At 59.9% G+C, this 14,006-nt stretch overlaps 1 protein-coding gene across 4 annotated transcripts in view; it reads left to right on the top strand.

The window, feature by feature from the left end:
* The window catches only part of LOC117651823 (E3 ubiquitin-protein ligase Rnf220-like), a 71,652-nt gene that overhangs the window by 39,775 nt on the left and 17,871 nt on the right, over nucleotides 1-14,006 (top strand). For 3 of the 4 annotated variants that reach the window (XM_034396224.1, XM_034396223.1, XM_034396225.1), the window contains exon 4: nucleotides 13,313-13,351. The exons of the other annotated variant lie outside the window; for it this stretch is intronic. In XM_034396224.1, the coding sequence (XP_034252115.1) occupies nucleotides 13,313-13,351 (39 nt within the window). The remainder of the gene's footprint in view (nucleotides 1-13,312; nucleotides 13,352-14,006) is intronic. 4 annotated transcript variants of the gene reach the window in all.

Genomic DNA, 14,006 nt, shown 5'->3' with positions numbered 1-14,006 from the left:
GCTCGACTCTTTTTATTTTGTTGCACACTTTACTCACGGTTGGGAATACCTCTCTTAGGTATTTGTGGCCGTGAGACAAATCGCGTTTATTTTTTTTTTTAAACGTCCGAAAGGGAGCGAGACTTGGAGTGCGGCAGTTGTGCCCCCCCTCTCTCTCTCTCTCTCTCCCGCCGCGTGTGTTTGTGTTTGTGTTTGTAGCGACGCGCGGGGCATTCTTGGAGTAATCAAAATCTCGTCGGTCCGCGCGGCAGCCACCTGGAGCCTGCCGGGCTGGAGTCCCGACTGGAGTCCCGACTCGAGCGGCGCGGACGGACCAACGCCTCTTAATTTCTTTTCTACCGCGCACTCACACACACTCACACACACACACACACACACACGATGTTGTTTTTCTTCTTTTTTTTAAATCTCCCGGCTCCCTTATCCGCTATACGAGTGTGTCGTCCCGATGGCCGCCGTAAGCCCGACACTGTAGAGCCCCCCCCGACCATTAGCCTTCATTTGTTGCTAATTGAAAATTAATTCGCCGGCATTTCTTTCCATTTTTTCGCCGCTCATCGCTTTACTTACACACACCACACACACACACACACACACACACACGGACTCGTGCTTTGCCGTTTGACCAAACCGCAACACCCCTACGCGTGTGCTCCAGGCGCGCAGCTTTCTCGTCCCTTTATAATTATTATTCTTAACCTTCTTTTAATTTTTTTCGAAAACGATTTTTGTTTTTTATTTTGAGCAAGGGAACGTGTTTTGTGAATGGGCTATGTCAAAATTCTTGGTCTGAATTTTTTAAAATTTTGTATTTTGTTTTAAACAATTTGAGGCGATTTTTGTCTTGCCGTTCGTCTTAGCCGGGCCGCGGAAAAGCCTGCGGCAGACGCTTCCGTTTTTTTTCTAAATTTTATTCAAAGCGAATCTGCTGCGGCTTGCGCGTATAGCTGGTTGAATGACGCCCTGCTTGGTGGGGACGAGGAGCGACGCAGTGGCGCGGCAGCGCGGCAAGGATTCCTCACCGGCGGCATTGCATAAGTAAACGCGCGCGGGGGCGGCCCGGCCTCGGCGGCCTCGGTCTTTGGCGGCCTCCGTCGGCCACGCGACCGGCGTGTCACGGCCTTGTCTTCGTTACACTTCGCCACTTCCTAAGTGCATTGCGGGGGCAGGGCCGGGCAGGGCGCGGGCCGGCGCGGGTCGAAAGCTCTCCGGGCTCTGATCTTATTCCTCCTTCTCATCCCCTTCCCCCTCCCTTCCCCCTCCCCCTTTCCCCCTCCCGCCCGATGAGCCTCTTTTCCGCGGCGGCTATGAAAATTCATGCGCCTTTGACGCGGAAGGTGTCGGCGGCGAGTGGAGCGTGCGGCGGCCATGAATTTATTCATTGTAAAGTCGCCCCGGCGCCTTGCTTGCCCCCGCCTTGGCAGTGGCGGCGCGAGCAGACTCCATGGCGGCGCCGGGGAAAGGGAAAGAAAGGAAAGCCGCTGCAGTTTTCTATATTCCCTGCTTTATTTTTTTGGCGCCACCCGCACCGCCGAGGTTTTGATCCGGAGCCGCGTCTCTGTTGGGGGAAATCTGGGACGGGCTTCATTCACAGCACTGCTGGTATGGCGGTCACTTTGTGTTCGTTTGGAACGGACCTGACCTTAGAGTACCTAAGAATCGATCCTTTCTCTAGGGACCTGACTGAGCTCCACCGCAGACATGTCTGTCTGTCTGAGTGGCTGGCTGACTGGCCGGCCGTTTGATTGGGGCTTGTAGTAAACGACGCGCTTGACGGGGGCGGCGGGGCCCCTCTCTCCCCGTGGCCTCCGTCGCTGTTCACAGCGAGGTGCGGCATTGCGTGGAGGGAGGGAGGGGGCGAAATTGCACTGCACCACGACGACGACGACGGCGGCGGCGGCAGCAGCTCGGTCGCATTTTTGCCGCGCGTGGCGTCATACTGTGTGTGTGTGTGTGTGTGTGTGTGTGTGTGTGTGTGTGTGTATGTGTGTATGGATGTATGTTGTGTGTGTGTGTGTGCGTGTGTGTGTGTGTGTGTGTGTGTGTGTGTGGAAATTGGTCGAGTGAGATGTGACGGTTCGCGACACTGCGAGACACACGCCGCCGTCGGCATGACGAGTCGCGCGTCTCGCCTGCTGGTGAATTATTCTTTGCGTTTTTTTTTGGCGGCTGCACTACCGAGAGGAAAATAAAAATTGGAGAAACGAAAAGTGATTAGAAGGTTCGGAATCGGAGAGACGATGAGTGCGGAACGGAAGGAGGAAAAGAATGGGATGGCTCGTGCGGTCGGGACGGCGGGCTAGTTGGCCCGGCTGTTGTACCGCGGCGGTCATTTGGCCGCTAACTAAGTGGATGCGAATGGCTTTGATGTCTTACTGCTTCGTTATGCCCGCGCGCTTAGCGCCGCAATGAAATAAGAAGTGGGAGGGGAACAAGGAGCCCAAAAAAATGAAAAAGTGGATCCAGCGGCAAGCACCCGCAAATGACCCCATTTTCGGCTGCAGGCCCCGCGGCACTCCGGCCTGGGGGTTGCCAGCTTAGCCGACTGGCCGGCTAGCCGGGTCGAGGCCTAACTGGTAATTAACAAGTCTGCTATGTCTTTATCGGACCGTGGCTAAGATGATGCTCTCTGGGATGGAGATGTCCGTCCTTATCTTGAAGAGTCTGTGTCCGAGCCTCTCTCTGTGTGTGTGTGTGTGTGTGTGTGTGTGTGCGCGTGTGTGTGTGTGTGTGCGTGTGTCTGTGTGTGCCGGGGCCTTATGACAGCGGCGGATGACTTAATAGGCATGTACCTGACGAGTGTAGTGTCCCGGCGGCCCGACGATGGCTTCCCCGATAGCGGTGTTCATCATGTATGCGCTGGGCCGGGCCGGCCATAACTCGGAAGGCTTATCGGGCTGCGGATTGAAACAATGACCACCCGTCGGCGCGGAGCCGAGCCGAGCCGAGCCGGGACACGCTCGGGGTCAGTGGGCCGGAGCCGAGCCGGGCGCTGCCAAGTTGGAACTATGTCCGGGACGGTCCCTGGACGGTCCGGGCAGTGTCCGGGCGACTCTGGCGCCGTGGTCGAGGAATGTGTTATAAATGGCTAATGCAGTGACGCGGGGCACAACAAGGAGGCTGCTACTCTGGTTTATGGAGGCGGACTCTGTGGTCTACCGGCAGAGAGAGAGAGAGAGAGAGAGAGAGAGAGAGAGAGAGAGTTTGTACTGTGTGTGCTCAAAATGCGTCAAAAAGCAGAGGGATATTGGATGCGGCGATATCGTGCGAATACGGCGTGTTGATGCCTCAAGTTGCAGGAAGTGTCTGGAAGTGTCTGGCGGTTTCCAAAAGGTCGCGCCGTTCGGGGAAGTGATCCTTCTGCCGTGAAAACGACGCGAAAAGTGCGGAAGGGGGAACGGGAAGAAAAAAAGGCAGAGAGAGAGAGAGAGAGAGAGAGAGAGAGAGAGAGAGAGAGAGAGAGAGAGAGAGAGAGAGAGAGACTGGGTGTTGCGTCGGATGCCGCGCGCTTGTCGCTGGAGAAAAATTTCAATCATGCGGTGAAGCCGAGCTTGAAGATTGAAATACGGTGGTGATCCCTTTATATCATTTGGCCCATCTCCGCCGCGCCGCGCCCGCCACTCCCCACCACGCCACGCCGCGCGCCTGACCTGCCCGCAGCCTGACACTCTGTGCCGCTAAGATGGGCCACTGGCTTCCTCCTCAAAGTGACAAGTTCGCCAAACCGGCGTGCGTGAAATCGCAAACCACGGAGGCGAAAACGAAACAGTGGCGCGTAATAAGACTTTGAACATTGCCACAAAGAAATGTCCGGTAATGTTGTACCTTTGGTATTGGTACCGATCGCACTTTTCCCGGCCACTTGCCCCCCAATCACGGCCTCGGCAAACAAGGCCGTGGCCGAGTCGGCGGTGCAGTCGTCGGCGCGTCGGCGGGGCCCTCCCCGGGGTCGGGGTCACGTCGGCGTCGTCGCCCCTCCGGCCCCGCGGCCCTCGGCGTCTTACTGTCATCGGAGATTACCGCGGCCCGCTTTGTCATGTGGATTTGGAGAGCGGGGCGGGCGAGGGGCGGACGCCTCGGCGCGGCACGGCACGGCACGGCACGGCACGGCGTGCTTCGGACGCCCGGTAGCGCGCACCTATCACATCTGTTCCGGACTCGGGGCTAATCTCCGTGATTACGGCTGCAGTCTGGTTCCGAACGGCGCTCTGTCTCTCTCGCACCCGCGCGAGGCGCTCGCTGCGTCCGTGTGTGTGAGGGAGGCGGCAGTGACCGGCTCGGATAATCCTTTTATCCGGTGACACTGACGGTGTGGTCCGCGCGGACGCACAGTGGGCCGGAAGACCGGCGCAAGCGGTCAAAATCCCGGACGCGTTTTGAGCTCCGGAGTCGCTAAATGGGACTCGAACCGAACGTGTGACCCCACCAATGGATTGCTCTCCGAACGAGGAATCCATTGGTGGGGTCACACGCTCGGTTCGAGTCCCATTTAGCGACTCTGAAGCTCAAAACGCGTGGTGAGTTTTGGCCGCCTGCGCCGGTCTTCCGGCCCACTGTGGGACTGAGGTCACGGCGAGGAAGCCGGACGGAACAAGTTGTTTGTGGTGTGATGCCCCGAATGCGATCAGCCGCTCGCTCCCCTCCTCGCCGCCCCGCCGCCCCCCCGCCCGGCCCCGGCCCCCCCGGCCCGGCCCGCCCCGGCCCGCCCGGCCCGCTTGCGCTGATCTCTCCCCCGGGACGCCGTGACCGAGGCCGCGGCCGTCCGGGACGGGGCTTTGGCGGCCAGCCCGGCCCGGCCCGGCCCGGCCCCACCTGCTACACCCGATATCGCAGCGGCCCCCAACGCCGCCCTGATGGCGAGTTAACAGCTTTCGGCACGCGTGTGAGCTGGCCTGTGACCTGCCTCGCCAACCGGCCCGAGATGATGTGTCTCTTTTCGGCATGCCTGCTATGGCTTTCCTCTTTCCATTCCCAGCTTATCCTGGAGGGACTGTACCGCCGTGTGGAGCGAGCCACAGCTGGGTACCTTCCAGTGCACCCCCCAGTGGGGCCGGCCCGAACATGGCCCAGCCGGCACGCGCTGCGTATCTCGTTAATTTGGATATTATCTCTTATCGGCTAATCCCGGAACAGGGAAGGCTACGCGTTCGGGGACCTGTTAACGCACACGTTGACAACACACACGCGTGCGCTCGCACTTTACCACACAAATCAATCACAGGTTTGAGCCCCGAGCTCTAGATAAACAGATTTAGTATCCCTGCACCTGGTCCTCTTTTTGTATTTTGCTGTGTGTGGGAGCGCTGCCGGAGGGATGGTTTGGAGAGTCTGTCTCTCCAGCGCGTGTCTCTCCAGCCCGTCTCTCCATCCTGGCAGCCCGGTGGCCCGGCAAGACGGGAAGCAAGTGGAGCGAGTGAGCGGGCAGACTTTGCGGCCCCGGACTTCACCGCAGACGCTGACTGACAGACAGACGGGCGGGCGGGCGGCCGGCGCTGACGTGGGGCCTAACTGGGCGGAGCCAGCGGGGCGGTGCGGGCGGGGCCCCCTCCGGGGCATGGCGCTGCCCGGCCAATGCGCGCGGGGCCTGGGCTGCCTCGGCGGGGCCGTGGCGCGCCCCTCCACTGTTGGCTGGCGTGGCTCCGCGCCGCTCCCACCACCACGGCCCGGCACACCGCAAGGGCCTAACGCTCGGCGCGGCACGGCACGGCGCGTCTCGGGGATGCTGGCTGTCTAACCCTCGCGCCGGTTGCCCCGCTTTGCCCCGCTTTGCCCCGCTTTGCCTGGCAGATATCACTCAGCCTCGCTTTTCGCCCGTAATTTATGGCATGCGCGTGGCGGCCTTTATGTAGGAGTACCTGGCGGCCTGTCGCGTCTTCTTCTTCTTCTTCTTCTTCTTCTTCTTCTCGTCCTTCTCCTCTTCCTCCTCACTGGCTTTCCCTCCGCGGCTTCCGAACACAGTGTACCCGCGGTGCAACCCCGCAGACTGATTCCGGAGAGTCCTTGTCGTCGCTCTGTCTCTCTCGCACTCGTGGGACGTCCCCGTGGAGGTGCGAGAGAGACGGAGCGACGAAAACGACTCTTTCCGGAATCAGTCTGCAGGAATGTTCAATGCTCGCCGATCGTTACGCAGGGGCCGCACATTTTACAGTGGTACGCAGAAGCGTCCGTCGCTTTATTGGCGCGTCCGTCAGCGTCGCTCCGTCTCTCTCCCACCGCACCGTTTAGATGGGACGGCCCGCAAGTGCGAGAGAGACAGAGTGCACGTCGGACCGCGGCACCTGTGTCCGCGGATTCCCGTCTGTTTTGTCGGGCCGGCCGCGGTATGCAGAGGCACACTGGAAAACCTTACAAACTGTTTAAGTCTTACGAAGTAAAGTACTAGCTTCGAACAACTAAGTATTTTGAGCGGCATTTGCAAGCTTACCAAAAAACTAGTTCGTAATTTACGAACTTTTTCCTTTGTGTAACAAACTAAATTAGCTTGTACAGTGTATGCTCACACTTCGTAAGGTTTTAAGCGTGGGCAGAAATCAGCTGTATGTTTTTTCTCACAAAATTCCCCTGAAATTGGCTGCCCTGCCGGCCGGGCCGTCCGTGGCGCGGGCAAGTAGAGTGTTTGGCGGTGTGGGCGCAGGCAGTGCCGCCACCATTAGCGCGTCATGATTGGCGGGCTGGTGGATTTGCGGCCCCGGATTGCGGTATCACGCCACGATAAGGCTGAGCCCGCCTGCCCGCCTGCCTGCCTGCCTGCCTGCCTGCCCGGCCGCCTGGCAGGGCCAACGGGATAACAAATGGGAAATTAATGCGGCCGCGTCATAGTTTGTTGAGTTGGCCAGCCTGCCTGGCCCGCCGTCTTGGCGGCCCGACCCTCGCAGGGAGGACCAGGGAAGGACGGCGCAGCCAGCCTCCCGTTTTCTTGTTTATTTCCGACATGCCACTCGGCTCGGCCCTCCAGAAGGGGTAGTTGCGCCGGCTAATAGCGGATTACCCTGTCAAAGACGGCGTGGCGTGGCGTGGCGTGGCGCGGCGTGGCTTGGCCGCGCGGTCCGCGGACAGTGGCGCGACGAGGGAGGGTCCGGCCGGCCGGCAGTCCTTCGGTAATCTTGTTTCCGTTGTCATGCTTGCAATGCACGTCGGTTTTTGCCGCTGCCCTTCTTCCCTCTGTGTGTGTCTGTGTGTGTGTGTGTGTGTGAGAGAGAGAGAGAGAGAGAGAGAGACAAGGACGTCGCCGCCCCTCTCGGCCCAACGCCACGCCACCCCGCGCCGCGCTGTCAGGTGTCAGAAGTCGTATTCTTTATTGGGTGCGTCGCCCAGTCCCTGTGGTTACAGCTACGGCCCGCCCGCGCTCGGACGACGCCGGGATTTGCGCCAATTTCCCTAGCAGGAGCAAGTAGCAGAGGGAGATGTCGGAGAAGGCCGTTTTTAATCATCTCTGTCTGTCTGTCTGTGTTTCTGTCTGTCCTGCAATGGACGCGGGGTTCGCGGTCCTGACTGGAGTGTGGGGCCTTCGCTGGTAGTTGTACTAAGTGTGTTTCGTTTTCTTTTACGGTGCCGTGGATGCCCAGGGCCACGGTGCCGGGGCGCAGCGGGTGTAGGGCGGGGGTGGTCTCGGCCGGTGATGGCCTCCCTGGACGGTCCGTGGACGGTCCGTGGCGACGCGCCCTGGACGCGTCCTGGACGCGGGGCGCTGATTGGCATTATGGTCACGATCGCCTCGGCTTTTTGCCGGCCTGCACAGCCTGCTGCTGCACGACACACTTTTTTTTTGCCCCCCCTTCTCTCTCTCTCTCGCTCTCTCTCTCTCTCTCTCTCTCTCTCTCTCTCTCTCTCTCTCTCTCTCTCTCTCTCTCTCTCTCTCTCTCTGTGTCCCGAGACAGGTGTCATGCTGGACAGCTTCATCTCTACGAGGAGAGAGAGGATGTGTGTCTGTCTGTCGCACGGGGCCTCCGCCGGTCTTCTGGCCCACTGTGTGGTGGTGGTTTGTCGTCGAGGCTGAGAGTAGCTCCGAGGCGAGGCCAGGCCGGACGGATTCCGCAAGTGTTTTGCCTGTGCGGCGACCTCCTCCATTCGGGCCAGCTGTCGCCCGGAGTCCGGAGGGCCCTGCTCGGCCTGCTCGGCCGCGCTGCCGCAGCCGGGGCACTCCGCCACTGCCGTGCCGCGGTCGCTTTACCATAATTACCCCATTATTGTGTCGGTGCAACTCCATTCCGGGGGATGGCGACGACGAGGACGCCGACGACGACGAGGACGACGACGACGAGGACGCTGACGACGAGGACGCCGTCGACGAGGACGACGACGACGAGGACGCCGACGACGACAAGGGACGGCGGGTTCGGCGGTGTCGGCGCCGCGTGTATCGATTCAGCCGATACGGCCAGTCGATACGGCCCATTCAGGAACATGCGTGCCTCTCTGCCGTCTCTCTCGCACTCGCGGCCCGTCCCGTTGGGGTGCGAGAGAGACGGAGGCTGGCCCCGGCGGGGCGCGGCCCCCACTTCTGTTTCCGATGGACAACTCCATTGTGCGAGCGCGCCGCCGTCGCCGTGTCCGCCGTGCCGTGCCCGGTCGAGCAGAACGACCTTTGGATAATGTATAAATTTGAGATTAAGTACCCAGCCGCCGCCCGGCGTGTCTCGTGGCTGGGCCGTCGATCGGACCGCTGCTGCTGAGGCGGCGGCGAAACAATGTCGTCAAACAGACAGGCAGACACACGGACGGACAGGAAGACAGGCGGGCAGCCGGGCGGCTTGGCCGCCGGACAGACGGATTTCGTCGGATTGTCTTGGTGACGGGATGGGATTATTGTTATTACACCAGGTTACGGTATGATGCAGGAGTCAGGACCTGTCGCTGCTGCGCGCGCAAGCTTCACCTCCACAGGCTTCCTCCTCCACTTCCCACTTCCTGTGGACTTTCCATACCACTCCCCACTTGCTGAATTTGCTGTACTTCCCCGCCTCTTTATCCCCCCCGCCGCCGGCGACGGAAGCAAATGATTTCGGTGGGCGAAACCACTTGTTATGCCTGTGAGAAGCGCCCCATGTGTCGCCTTGATGGTCACCGCGCTGATGTCTCGGCGGCCCGCCTCTGTGTGTGTGTTTGTGTGCGTGTGTGTGTTCTTGTTCGTGCGGTTCATGGGGTGTAAGGGAGGAGGGTAGGAAATGGGGCGCGAACCATTGCCTTCCATATTGGCCTCGACGCCCCGGGAGGAAGGGGTGGGGGCCGAAAAGGGGTTAAGCGGCGAGTAAGTAGGTTCACTGTGTGTGTGTTTGTGTGTGTGTGTTCTTTTGTCGGAAATTTTTGGAAATACACCGATGTGAAACGTCGGCGAAGTGTGGTAAGGTGTTGGGCTGCGAAGGCCTCGACATGTGATGCGCGTACTCACACACACGCTCACAGAGGCTCACCCACACACGCTCACCCACACACGCTCGCAGACATGAGCAACCACATCAGACACTGGCCCCATGTCGGAAGGGAGAGTGCTTGTTTATTGGGGCGTTGGGGGAAACTGCCCGGCCCGCTTGCGTGTAGCGTATGGTACTACTCCTTAAAGTCTTTCTTTGTTTTCGTTCCCAGGGAAAAGAGGGGGCTAACTTTTTGTTGTTGTCTTAGTGCTTCTTGTCCGCCCTCTTTTTTTTTTGCGTCACTTGCGCGGCTAGAGGGAAGGAGAGGAACGGGGAGCAGGGGTTCTACATGTGTATTTTATTTTGCAGGCGCATTGTGTCGGAAAAACTTTTACTGATAGCGGCAATGCGGCTGAAAAACAGCTTGACGATGAATCTCTTCTTCAGTGGCCCTCGCCGCAAGCTCTCTCTCTCTCTCTCTCTCTCTCTCTCTCTCTCTCTCTCTCTCTCTCTCTCTCTCTCTCTCTCTCTCTCTCTCTCTCACACACACACACCCTCCGTCTCTCTCTCTCTCTCTCTCTCACGCACGGGCACACGGGTGCGTGCACATATAAAACCGGCCATTTTTATTCGGCGTGAGGCATGATCACCCTCCGTTTTGGCGTCTCGCCGCGACGCCGCGCACAGCGCTCCTCCCCCTGTCTTGCTTTGCATGCCGGCCTTGCCCGGCCTTGCGTTCGTCGGGCACGGCGGCACGGCGCTCGGCGCGCAATGTCCCGTGGCCGCGGCATGTGTCCGTCGACGCCCCCACCACCGCAACCCTTTTATATCCTTTACCCCATTTCCCCCCAGTGTTTTTTTTTTCGTCTGTCTCACTCTTCCTTCACCGTTTGTTTTGTTTTTATTCTCCTCCTGACCGGCCCGGCTGCTTGCTTGGTTGGGGTGCGTGCGTGTGTAGCGCACCTAATTTCGCACACGTGCGTACGCGCGCGCGCGCGTGTGTGTGTGTGTGCGTGTGTGCGCGTGCGCACATACGTATGTGTGTGTGAAAGAAATGTTTTACTCGGCGCGGCCCGTTTCCTGCCCGGAACAAGAGTGGCGCGCGCTGTTCATTTGGAAAAGTGCAATTGTTTTGGCGCGGAGTGTCTTGACGCTGTGCTCGCCTCGCCGCCGCGCCACGCCAACCCCTTCGCCGTCCTCCCTGCGCACTGCAGGCCCTGCAGGCCGCCCTGACAGCGGGAAGCCCCGCTGCCGGGTGCGCCTCGTTGACGTGTTGACCCCCGTGAAGCTGCATCCCCGTAAATCAGGTCACTAAAAGAGATTACTGCGGCGCCCCGCCCCGCCCTGCCTCGCCCCGCCTCGCCCTGCCCCGCCCTCCCCCTCGCCCCGCCTCGCCCCGCCCTGCCCCGCCCCGCCCCGCCCTGCCCCGCCCGGACCTAGCCGGGCGGGGGGCCCCCGCCGAGAGACCTTTATAAACCACGTGACGGATTTCGGTAGCAACCCCTTACCTGCCGTGGTGCGCAGTGGTGCCCTTCTCCCGGTAATTCATTGTGACGTGGTTTACGAACGGTCCAAGGGGCTGCTTATTTCAAACTGAGGCGAGGAGTTCAAAGATACTGGAGTTCTTGAAAGTCCCTGGAGAGAAAGGATGAAGGTGGTTGGTGGGTGTGTTCGATCCCGTTTCGTCCTCGAGGCTGCAGCGTGGTTGCAGGCGCGCGCGGTGGGCCGACCTTGGCCCTTCCGTGCCATCCCCTCTGCGGTCGTTTGTCATCGTAATGGCGGGGCTTCGGGCGAACCTCAGCTGGAACTCGAGTGAAAATCTCTTAAAACTTGTGTCGGTCGAGGCGGCCGGGCGGGGCGGGGCGCGGCGCGGATTTAGATGTTGACAAGGTGGAGGGTGGCGCTAATATCCAGGGGTGTGCCTTCATTTGCAGGGCCCTTTAGTCTGCTCGGCCTGCTCGACCTGGTCACCGTAGCGACGCGTAGCACAGTGGGCATGAAGACCGGCGGAGGCGGTCGAAATTTTATGCGCGATTTGAGCTCCAGAGTCGCTAAATGGGACTCGAACCGAACGTGTGACCCCACCGATGGATTGCTCTCCGAACGAGAGCCCGCGCCTAGAATGCCGTTTTGTAAAGGTCCCAGTTCTTTATAACGTGTCGTGACTCTTCGAGAACGAGGCGCGCTAAATGTGGAATTTGGAAGAGCAGCTTTGCGCCTCTGAGTTGGTGTCCCTTCTCCCTGTTTTTCACCGAAACGGCCCGAATCGCAATCGTCGCCCCCGAGTGGTAGTCAATCGGAATTTTGGCAATGCGGCGCGGCGCCGGTTGCCTTAATTTGGTTTCGCAGGCGGCGAAGGCGGCGTTGTCGGCGTTCAATATCGCAGCGCGCGACACCAGATTGGCTCTGCCGGCCGGGCTGCAGAGACTGGTTCCGAGAGTCCTCTTCGTCGCTCTCTCCCTCGCACCCACGCGAGAGAGACGGAGCGACGAAGACGACTCTCGGAATCAGTCTGCAGGCCCGGCATTTAAAGATCACGGTCGCGCTCAGCCCGAGCGCCCAGCGCCCCTTAACCCATCTGCGGGGCGCGGCGGGCGCTGCCACCCCCGGCCCGGCCTCGGCCCTCCTCCCCGCCCTCTACGGCCTTCTTTCTGTTTTATTTTCGGCACTTATCTTGCAATGAGACGGCTCCCTAGCGGCTAAACACCTTGCCCCGCTCCATGACTTTCTCTCCGCCCCCTCCCTTCCCTCTCCCTCCCTCCCTATCTCTCTGTCCCGCCTGCTCTTGCCGCAGCAGCAGTCGCTTCTTTTTATTCTGTGTTCTCTCTCTCCTCTCGCGTGGCCACTTTGCAGGTAGTCAAGCACGCAGTACTTGGTTCGCAGATAAGAAAGCGTTAGCTCAAGATGCTTTACGGTCTTGCATATCTCTCTCTCTCTCTCTCTGCTTCTCTCTTTTTTCCCTCAACTTTTATTTCCATTGCCTTTGTGTTCTCGCGGCCAGCAAGTGTTAGGCGCACCCGCTGAAGATGGAAGCTTATTCTTCGCGCCCTCCGACTTTAAAAAGGATAAAAAGTCTATATAAAATAAAAATCTGCTCGTTGTTTGCTTTTCTTTTGACGGTGTGGCGGAATGCGCGGTGTCGTGGGTCGTTTGCCTGGCAGGTGTCAACTCTGGCGCGCCGAGCCGAGCGAGCGCTAACCGTGCGACCCCCCGACCTTTCCCTCACGACGTCTGCTCGGCTACCGCGCACACTGTAAGTGCGCCGCCGCCGCCGTCGGGGTGGTGGTGTTATGGCATAGTAGCGCAGGCACGCTGTAAAACGACGACACTGCCAATTGTTATTGTTTTTCGCGCGTCGACTTTTTAATTTGAGCCCCCCTTTTCCCGTCCCTTTCCCCTCCGCGGCTCGCATCCGTGATTGATCGGTGGTGGCGAGACGAGCGGAGCACCGGCCGAGCCGAGCCGAACCGAGCCGAGCCGGGCCATCCCTTTGGCCCGTTGGCCTTGCTTTACGGCACCACTCAATTTGGCCTCGTAAATGCCGCTCGTTCGTCCGCGACGCGCCAATGTGTGTGTGTGTGTGTGTGTGTCTGTCGGTCTGTCTGTCTGTCTGTCTGCGGGAGAGAGAGAGAGAGAGAGAGAGAGAGAGAGAGAGAGAGAGGGGAGGGCGTCTGGGTTCACGCTTCTGCAGTTGGCAGAGGGAGCCCCCGGCGGGGTAGGCCGCCCGGCGCGCACGGCTGCTCGACGGGCCTGCTTGCTGGCCGCGCAGGCGGCGGGCCCCTGCGGCCTGCCGGGATAGGCCGCCCGCCCCACGGAGGAGCGTCGCGGCACAGCCTAGCCGCCTCTCGCACGGGGCTCAAAGCGCTGCTCAAAAAATACTTGTTGACCTCGTGACCCTGTCCATTGTCGTGAGTATGCTTCACACCCTCTAGGGACTCAGACTGTTTTCCTCTGTGTTGCAGGTGAGTACCTCCTGCGGTGCCTGGACGCGTCGCTACGCCGTAAGTTTCAAGTAGAGTGTGTCTCCGCGCGTTGGGTGTACGCCGCGCGCCCGCACGGGGCTAATGGCTGGCCGCGCTGATATTGAAACAAAAGGAATGGATTGGGGCGATGTGCCCGGCCTGCAGAGCGCGCCGCGACGCTCTGTCTCGCTCGCACTCGCGGGCCGCCCCGGCCTCCCGCGTGAGTGGGAGAGAGAGGGATAGAGCGCCCGCCCGCCTTGCCGCTCCCTTGCGGTTTCATTTACGCCGGATTAATAGTGAATGCCGTTTGATGGTGCTTTTAATTCGCAGCCCAGCCCGCGCGTGACCGGATGCTTTAATCGTTATTATTGCTGCTCTGATTTTTGGGGTGCAGCTCTTCTTTTGCGGTGTACCGCAGCAGTGGGCCAGAGGACCGGCGGAGGCGGCCGAAATTTCAGACGCGTTTTGGGCTGCAGAGTCGCTAAATGGGACTCGAACCGAACGTGTGACCCCACCAATGGATTGGTCGTTCGGAGAGCGAGCCATTGGTGGGGTCACACGCTAGGCTCGCGTCGTGTTTTGCGACTCTGGAGCTCAAAACGCATCGAGAATTTTGGCCCACAGTGTACCCGCGCGGGGCTTAGCCCGCCTGCCGGGACGGGGTATGACTGACTCTTGGTCTTGTTTCCTTTGC

Source organism: Thrips palmi, unplaced genomic scaffold (genome assembly GCF_012932325.1).
Source record: "Thrips palmi isolate BJ-2018 unplaced genomic scaffold, TpBJ-2018v1 HiC_scaffold_6, whole genome shotgun sequence".
NCBI lineage: Eukaryota > Metazoa > Arthropoda > Insecta > Thysanoptera > Thripidae > Thrips > Thrips palmi.
This window is presented reverse-complemented; position numbering and strand designations above follow the sequence as displayed.